The 9,976-nt window shown below is 44.6% G+C and overlaps 1 protein-coding gene across 6 annotated transcripts in view; it reads right to left on the minus strand.

Annotated features, from left to right (window-relative positions):
* The window catches only part of ptprub (protein tyrosine phosphatase receptor type Ub), a 155,503-nt gene extending 145,527 nt beyond the window's left edge, over nt 1-9,976 (minus strand). For 4 of the 6 annotated variants that reach the window (XM_085801774.1, XM_085801773.1, XM_085801770.1 and 1 more), the window contains exon 1: nt 9,608-9,904. In XM_085801774.1, the coding sequence (XP_085657900.1) occupies nt 9,608-9,677 (70 nt within the window). In that variant the 5' untranslated portion in view covers nt 9,678-9,904. Of the gene's footprint in view, nt 1-9,607 lie in introns of all 6 variants that reach the window. The other 2 variants (XM_085801775.1, XM_085801772.1) reach the window with 2 other exon arrangements.

Below are 9,976 nucleotides of genomic sequence, written 5' to 3' on the forward strand. Positions count from 1 at the left end.
CACTGCTAAAATACCTCAGGGAGGTGTACAGCAAAATATTACCATTTTCTAATTAGGTTGAGACAAATTGTAAAAAGTTAGAATGCGTGAGTGAGGGAGATAAAGCAGGAAGGTGGAGTGCTGCACACTGCGAGTAAACAAAGCTATCTGGAGGAAAGCCTATTAGTGCAGAGCGAGGGATCTCAGCATCAACAGGGTTCCATTGTCAGTTGTCTTATTGTCACATGATACTACTGCTAAGCAGAGTAATACCCATATTAACAACAATTCTCCTAATGCCTTTTCTCCTGTCCCCTGTGATCAGCCTTCTTCCAGACGTAATCCCAGTCTAAGCTGATTCTTAATTACCCTGGCTGTCCGGACAGACAAAGGCCGAGGCCGACCTGCTCCGAGGTCCCTGACACGCCGTGTACTCCAGCTACTCTCTAAACACCACAACACAAGCTTGTGTCTACAGCAAAAGCTGGACTTTTTGATCTTTGTAGCACAATGTGTTTATCGTGCAAAAAATATGTCCTGAGCAAACTAAAGCAAACAAAAGCTTCATAATAATCCACATGGCCATGATTTGTGAAAGTTCAAAATGGCCGAAGAAGTTCAGCAAATATTTACACATAATCAGGTGGGAACAATCACCAGTCTGGCTGTACCACATACAAAACACACACACACACACACACACACAGAGAGACAGAGACACTCGGCAGCCTGCATACAAACACCAACTCAGACACCCACACACATACACATACATGCACACACAGAGCGCAGGGCTAAGCAATAATTGTAATCTTCTATTTGTGGTTTTGAATTAAGCTCATTGTTTACGACACCCTGTGGGCTGTCTGGACATTCTTGCATATTTCTGGCTTTGTGCTAATGTGAGACGCTCAAACGGCGTACTGCCTACGGCCACAGAAGATCCACGCTGTTTGAAAATGGCGTGAAAGCTTTCCGTCCACATTAGCCTTTTTGTCTAAAAGTTTTCCATTCACATCAATAATACCATTAACAAAGGAGAAATCTCCTCTTCTGGGCATGTTCATGGCTCTTGAGGCAGCAGATCTATATATCGCTACACAATAGTGTGTGAGCATTTTAGAGAAAGCTTCTTTATCCCCACATTCACATGAGACAGTTTTTAAGAGCCATCCATACAAAGTGTTTTCAAAAAGGTCAATTTTCAGGGGCAGTTTAGCGTGGATGAGAATAGAGGCGATTTCAAATCTCCCCACATTAGTGTGGACGTGTCAAGCCAGTTTTATTTATGTTGCCCAAGTCACCAATTTGGTCTCATTGGGCTTCACAACAGCCTTCTTCTTCTTCTGGGACCCTCATTTTAGATAAGGTAAAACCTCCAAAAGACAACAAATCCATTTAACGAGGACAAAAAGGAAGAAACCCCCAGAAGAAGAATCAGTGGAGGAATCCGTCCTCAGGGACAGACAAGCAATGTGGTGTACATAATGCCACGAGCTGGTAGGTCGAGTTGAGGAGCTAGCACAGGAACAAACAAAGGTGTTTGTGAACTGTCTCTCAGGAACTGAAGAAATCCCCAGCCCAGGTGGCCCCCGGTGGCCCCCGGTGGCCCCCGCTGGCCCCCGCTGGCCCCCGCTGGCCCCGAGGGAGCGTTTGTTAGGGCTATTGCACCTGGCATTCAGGTGAGAAGTAAATCACCTCTCTGGGTTTGTTCAAACAGACCTGAACATCAAAGTACATGTGCTGACATTATGAGGAATTGTATTGTGCCTGTTTCTGAGCAACATAATAATAGCACAGTGATCTGAGGAAAGAGGGCACATAGTTTTCTTGGTCAGGAACCGTTCTTTTCATTAGAGTCCCAGCTCACACAGCAAATACACAGGGCAGCAAATCTCTTTGCCGTCAGGTAATTACACCTTGTCAAAAGGAAAGAATAAATAAAGTACTTTTTAGTTTTACACAGTGTGTTCAAGGTGTGAATTCTGTGCCGTATTCGTTTCTTATTCGTCTTTTTGAATAAAGTCAACAAATGTAGACAGGTGTGCGTGTGTGTGTGTGTGTGTGTAGTTGCTCTGGAAATAAGCTGGCAGCAGAGGTGCTCGGTCACAGACCCAGATTGATGTCCGTGTAAAAGAGACAGCCGGCCTGACAGGACAGACACGACATGGTTGTGCTTCACATCACACCTATAAGTCCACGACGACGTCACAGTATCTGAATCACGCACTGTTATTAATATTGTCATGCCAGCCTGGTTTGGTTCAGCCTGAAAAAGGCTGTGCCGGAAAAATGAGGAGTTTCCATAGGTAACACAGGGAAAAACCTGCACGGCTTTTATCAATGAATCAGCCAATAATGGGTGATTTGTTGCATACCCTGAGCGGAAAGAGTGGAAAACCCCGACCTGCTTGCCCCTGAAACGTCTTACACCAACACAAAGTGCAACAGCCGAAGGGCAGAGGGATGTTTTTTATGAAAAAAGGGGCTCACAATCCCCCGAGCAACTGCTGAAGTAGCACCACGTCGTCAAAGTAAGGAGGATTGTGATGGGAGGTCATGTAGGATCGAAAGGAGAGTTTCAAGAGGAAGAAGACAATAAGCTGACTGTGACAGGCTGTGTTTGAGAAATCAATAGGCTCTGCTTTTGTTCTGTCTTACTTCAACACCTGAATCACAACAAAGCGTCTGCGGCCAAGCAACATCAGTGTAACATCATTTGACAAAAGCTTTTCAACCCAACCGGGGGTCAGGCACCAGTGTGCTGCGATCATATCACAGCAGGCTCCCAAACTCTGCATATCCACTGTTTCTATTTACATTTAAATAAGATGCCTGTAGTCCAGAGTGGAGAAGGATTGCACGGATTCTGAAATAATAACAAAAATCAAAATTTTTTATTTTTTTTTACCTGCCAGTCTAGTGTGTAATTTTTCCCACATGGAACTGTGATGAAACTGTTTGCAACACTCGTGTCCTTGAAGTGGAAGCCATGCAACTCCAACTTCAGGTGAGTCTCAGGTGTCACTATACAACTAAAACAACGAAAGGACAATTTCTAGAAAAATCTGGGGAAACCACATTAATGTCTTCCAGACACACCCATCACGTTCTTGTCAACAAAGACTAAATAAAGGGCTTCACGACTGTCACATGTCCCCAACAGGTCTGAAATCAGTCTGTTGACCTGTGCTACTGCAACTGCCGCGACAGACCTTTAACCCACCAGCTACGGCAGCTGTCACAGCTAAGTGTCACCGCAGTGCCATGAGACCGCGGCGGCGCACAGAGAGAGGGACGAAATGTCGTCAATGCAACAGCAAACAGAGATGTGCAATATGAGCTAGAGGCTATATAACTGAGCAGATATGGTATTTTTGAAACGAGTGCAGTTTTAGTCAGATTTCATGCTGTGACGACCTCAAACACTGTGCTCTTTTTAAATCATCACACTCCACATTATCCATGCTCTGTTACACTTTAATGTTCTTCAATTTCCACTGTCCTAATAAAGTTTATGTGAAAGACTGTCAGTCTAATCAAGTGTGAGATACATCAGGGTGATAAGTATTTGAGGTTCATTGCTGGGTCTCTGAGGCTTTGTTTTTTTTTTTTGCCCAAAGGGACTGGTCAAACCAGAAATACCACTTCCCCTTAGAGAGCAGGCATCATGGCACAAAGACAACTGGAGCCTGCATCTGTTACACCAACACACAGAGAAAAATGTCCCGAAGACAGTGTTTTGACTTTTTGAAAAGTGTCAGCAGTTCAGATTTCACTGGGGGTTTCGTATGCAGAGGACAGGTCCGATTTCTACACCGCAGCCCTGCCCTAATCCTGAACCCTGACACTGTGACCTGACAATTCGTTACACACACACGCACACGCACGTACACAACAACACAGGGCCCGAGGAATCTGGCTATAAATTTGTTGACACAGACAGAAAGGTAAAGAACTGAAACACGGCCAGTGGGCTAAATATAAACTGCTCAAGAGGCTTTCTTTCCTCTGGGTAGGGGATAAGGAGCAGCACTCGCAGCATCAGTCTTGCAGACCCACTTTTTGCAGTCTGGAGCTCGCTACCTCGGGGGGAAGAAAACAGAGGGAATGAAGCGGCTGCAACTCACAGCTCTGCTTATTCCTTTGTTGGATAATTACACATCCGTGTGCGTGTGTGTGTGTGTGTTCTCCAACTTCGTCTCACCCCTTCATATGCAGGCTATAAACACTGGCCCATCTGTGTTGAATGATAAATTTCTGAGTCCATTATTCAAGTAAAACACACGCTTTTAAGTGATAATGAGTATAATAGTCCTGTCATTTTAGACAAGTACATCAACAGGATATTTCAGGCTCATTTGTAATATATGCAGCATTCTTATGGAAATGAGGCCAGCTTTTTTTTTTCATATTCAAGGGGATTTCTACTTTTTTCTGCCCTTTGCTCGACACAAAACAACCGACATTCCTCATCTGCTTCCGTCAGGCAGGTCCTGGCTGGCAGGCTGGCTAATTCCCACTACTATATCAAGCTTGCGGGTCACAGGCGGGATGCCACTTTGAACAAATTCAAGTAAAATGGACTTGCTGGAGTTTGAAGGATCAATACCACATTAATAACACCTGGCTGAGGGAGCTGAGAAGTCTGCACTCTGGCTGTTGTTGCAGAGCAGAAATCAGGAGACAAGCCAAGTCAGGCTGCTGACTGTAAATCTCTCAGTCTTGGCATCTCTTCCAGGGTGCTGGAAGGTGTCACAGTAACCCTGAGGAGCTGGTAGTGGTGGCAGCTCCAGCCCCTGCGAGCATCAGTGTCAGGTCTGAGTCACTCATCAGCACCGTGGGACCTTCCTCCTGCATGGCACAAATTCAGAGCCTGATTTCCTGCTTTTATGGGCAATGGCAACTAATGAACAAGAGCACTGATTAACACGCTCACATCCACCAGAAATGTAAGAGCACTGCACAGTGCACCCACAAAGATTCATGTACTGTATCTTCATCAGTATGCTAAAACATTCATAGCATACGGCACAGAGTGAAAGTTTCTAATTAAAATAGCAAGTGGTCTGTGCATCGCTTCGATTGCAAAAGAAATGGAATCATATTTGAAGAGCTGGGCCCAAAAAAAAAGCAGCACAGACACGAAATGACGAGGAGGAAACATAGAAGATTCTTTGCCAAACGTTCAGTCAAATAGACCCGATATACAATAATAGCACGATTATCTGACTAGAGTCCTTTTTTTACCATTATGCCAGTGGAAACGTGCATCCTTTAGCTGTTGCTGTGCTAATTCCCCATGTCTCACTGGTTAATGTTTCATGGTCATTTAATTCTTCTCTAAAGGAGAGAATTGCTTTTTTCGTTTCCCATTCTTGCTTCATGTGGTCTTGTCCTGATTCCTGACCCCTTAATAATACACTTGTCACAAGTGTCATGTATAATTATCTCCAATCTGCCTTGTTTCCCTCCTGGTGGTTCCTTTCAGTGCTCTTTGTTGGCCTTCAGAATTGGCCAGTGAGACTTGATATGAAGGAGGTATAGAGCGCACAGAGAGAAGCACCGGGCTAAATGGCCAAGGAGACTCACAAGAAGGAACTATCCAGCTTCTGGGACTTGGACCTGTCCTGACCGAGCCAGGCTCTCTCTCTGCCATAGAAACATGGCAACCAACCCCTGAGTGAGCCACAACTCACTGCACTTGAAACAAAACAAAACAAGTGAAAACATATGGGGACTGACATGGAAACAGAGCAGTAACACATGATAATTGAAAAGAGAACAGCAAAATGCTTAGCTGGATTAATTAAGAACAACAATCATGAGATGTGTGTGGGCCACGGCTCTGCACCCTCTGCACCGCACAGTGTTTAGGTGAGATGCATCCCAAATACAGAAGGAGGAGTGATGTGACCAGCTTAAGACAGAGGGAGGGCCCTGAACTGCTGGACGTGTGTTTCTGGTGATGGAAGAGAACCAAGGATAGCGCTTGGCATCCGACAAAATCCCTCGAACACGTACAGTAGATGGATATGTTTCATCTTCCACTCTTGTGAGATGAGTAAGCCAATCGGCCGGCTGGCTCTCCTCCACATAGCCCCACATTACAATAGATCAGAGACAGAAACGGGAAGAGACAGGCTGCAGAGCAGAGGACTCCTCTCATAAGCGCCCTGTTTAATCACACACACACACATACACACACACACACACACACACACACGAGGCTGAAGGCAGAATGGCGGGCACACAAAAGCCCAGCAAAAGTCCTGCTGTGCCCTCAGTCGAAAACAAAACATCTTGACAATCTATCTGAATAAATCCCTCTGTCAGCTTCTCTATCTAAAATTCTCTCCCTCTTTTCTTCCCCTCCAGTCCCCTTCCTCCTCCTTGCAAAGCTTTCCATCTGCTCTCTGAATTACTGTCGGTGATCCCGCAAAGATGGAAACCAACCAGTCTTTGCAGGAGTCTGATTTAGGCCCAATCCCCAGCGCCCCTCTATCCGCAGATGGTGGCCTGTCTCCTGCAGGGAACACTTCCACTTGGTGAGTTTGCTGCTGCTTCTCTGTGGTGCAAGGAAACATTTTCTATCCGATGGTTACATTTTTTTCCCTCCCTTCTTCAACTATTCTCAAATACAATATATGCTCTCTCTTTTTTTCTTTTCTTTACCTCCATTCAGTTTAATGTCGATGAAGACATTCAATACGTAACAGCAGCAACATCAACAATAGCTGAAGAATATGAAAAAAAAAGATATTCTGTTCATATGTATAACAAAGGAAAGTAGGCTACCTGACCTTCACATCAATGAGGATGGGAACTTTGGGCTGTGGGCATTTTTGCTCAAATACATACTTAAATGACGGTTTGCTTATAAAAGAATTGCTGCAGCTCTATTCCCTTCCTTCTGTGATTACAAGAGGGGGTGGTCACGTATGTTCCTCAGTGCTGCTGCTGCCGCTGTTGCTGATGTGGTGTAAAGTCGAAGCCCTTAACTATTATTCATTCCGTCCCATGCTCCAACTCAACAGACTGGGCCCTCAAAGTCCTTTTCATCTCAGTCCAAGTGTTATCTTCACTGAAATACGCAAGAAAGGATATTCTGCCTTAACTTTAGATCAAACTGGGAAATGAGTCATGAGACGCGGGATAATTACAGCACTCAGTTGCTAATAGAGGAGACAGATGGTAAGTGAACATCCATTCTATTCCCATAAGAGACAACAGAGGAGCAAAGTGTCAGAATGGGCTTTACAGCATGTACAAACACACACAGGCTCACAAACTGGACTTTCATGATCATAACCTCTTTGTGTCTGAGCAAATATGATGCAAATGTTAGCTTTCTCCCCCACTACCCTCTCTGCTCAACCTCACTTAAGTCAGTCCACTGCAACAGAGAGCCTCCATATTTCATAGCCTCTAATAATTTCATTTCCTCTGAACTGACAGCCTGGACCGACCAATGCAGAGGCAATATGGAAGACATGCATTAGATTATGTTTGTTTTGTTTTTTTTAAAAGGGGGAAGAAATCCGCAACGGACCACAGAGTCTTAACTCAAGGTTAAGGTGTGTTTGTCACAAAATTACAGCAATAAAGGAAGTGTCAATCAAAGGAGACACTGTGAGGCTGCTCCTCAATTACTCCTCCTCCTTACAGGACACAGGCAGGTGGAGAAGCATGAGGACACTCAGGCCAGGAGATGAGTGACATAGAGGGGAGGCCACAAAAACTGGCAGCGTTAACTATTAGAGTCTAATGGGAAGGTAAAGCGCCCAGATGGCGAGGCTTGCAACACTCCAGTTAACAAACTAAAAAAAACCAAATCATGTAATTCTTTTTTTTTCCCGGCGTTGACAGAGACTCTGCCACGCACTGTTCCATTTAACTCTTTTTAATTACCTGTGTGTGATTTAATCCTTCATATGTCTCGGCCCATTCCTCTTAATGATCTGCTCCATTCGGCTCTTGACAATACACACTCTGCTTGCATGGGTTTGTTGTTTGTTTTGTTGCTATTGTTCTTGTTGCTGTTCCCGCTCCTTCCACAATGAGTTATAAGGACAAGCGAGAACAAGCGTCACACTGAGCATTAGTAGGTTTTTGCCATTTCTGGTTTAACCACGCTGCCAAATGTCCTCGTGATCTAATCGAGCATTTTGTTTCCCCTCTAACACCAGCACAGTGACGCATTGCTATACAGTGTTGAAACAGCCTGCAGTGTAAATGTTAGCAATATTACCGCCTTATCTTGTTACCCTTATGTTCTACAGAGGTGAAATTATTCATGTGTGTGTGTGTGTGTGTGTGTGTGTGTGTATGATTCATACAAGATCAAGTCATTTCAGCTCTTTCACATTATATCCAAAATACAGCAGCAGTATCAGTGAATAAAACAGATTCTGAAAACATGAATGTGGTTAAATATGAAAGGCTCTGAGCCAAATTCATATAAAAGATGTTTAGTTTTACATCTCTCTCTTGCTCTTTCTCTCTCTCTTTTCCATCTTTCCAATAAGTGGCTGATTTTCGATCAAAAAGTTTTATTTATCTTACTGCCATTAAAATGAAACAGGGGTAAGAGTCAAAGTCTGTTTCAGAAATTGCATCAACTTTTATCCTTTTATCTGAAAAACACATTATCACCAGCACATTTACAATCCAGCTTGTCTGCTCACAAATCAGAAAAAGATGACTTTTAAGACGTAAAAGCTTTCTCTGCCAACCTTTTTGTGCGCAAAAATGTTGAAATCTCATTGATCTTGGAAGATTTAGAGCTGATTTGTGGGCATCAGTGTCTCACACACACAGCCACACCAACCCAAGAGACCAGAGGCAGCTCATCACACCAGGAGGGAAAAGGGGCTCCATCTTTCATGAGAATGTGCTTTTCAAACACTAAGCATCATAATGCATCACACTTCACTCACATATAAACTTTTAAGGAGTCTCTCAAGTCAACAATTATGCAACAACCAAAAGGCAGCCCGGCGCAGCTCCAGGTCCGGGTCTGTGGATGTCATCACAGACTGGAGACAGGCTGCTGGGATTTTGGGAAGAGTCATGCTCACAAATATTGATTAGGCTACATAGCCTGGCCGCGGTGGGAGATTTAAGGGAGAAGCCGTTTCTCTCTGGATGAACTGATTAATAACTTAGGCAATACCCTAACTATGCCTTTAAATATGCTTGAGCAACAAGGGGGAAAAAACTGAAGCAGCGTAGCAGAGGACGTTTGTTTTGGGAAACGGGAGCTTCACAATGACACCTAGGCGCAGTCTTGACGAATCGCACCTTTTTCTTCTGCAGGCGTCCGGTACTAAGAAAACTTAAACACAGTTTTTTTAAAGTTAGAAAAGAATTTCTTTGTATCCTCCTGGGCGAGGATTAACATTGCCCCACTAATAAGTCACGGGAAGCAGCAGCGTGCCGCAGATAAACGCAGCAATGTCAGAGGGGAGAGGAGGGGGGGGGGGGGCGCACAAAGTTGGCATATCAACCACAACCAGGCTCCGCTTCAGCTCTCAGTTTAGTTTTATCCACATTTAAAAATAAAAAAATAAAAAAAGAGAAAACTTCCCAACTGCGTTCAGAGGATCGACATGGATAGATGTCTTACCTGTTGGCCCCTCGATGCCATCGGCGTAGATCTGAACAGTCAAAATCAAGAGAAAGGCGCAGGTGTTCATCGTGTAGCTGTTGTAGTCCACTTTAAATGTGCACCAGGAAACATTTCATTCACTCCGTGAGGTCCGGGCGCGCAAGTAAGTAGAGCCGAGCGCATCTATTCCCCCCCTCTCAGTTCACACTGAGTGGAGTTTCACAGACACTGAGGGAGACAGGGCAGAGCTACTTCTGCAAACTGACGTCAGGGTAAACAGTTCGGGAAAGAGATTTCTTCCTCAAGCCCACTTTCCTTTTTCCCAGCCTCCATGTAGATTTTTGCAGCCACAAAGTATGAGCCGGGCGCCTCCAAGCGGTGACGCCC

Source organism: Trachurus japonicus, chromosome 16, assembly GCF_045865225.1.
Source record: "Trachurus japonicus isolate A0001 chromosome 16, Traja_1.0".
NCBI lineage: Eukaryota > Metazoa > Chordata > Actinopteri > Carangiformes > Carangidae > Trachurus > Trachurus japonicus.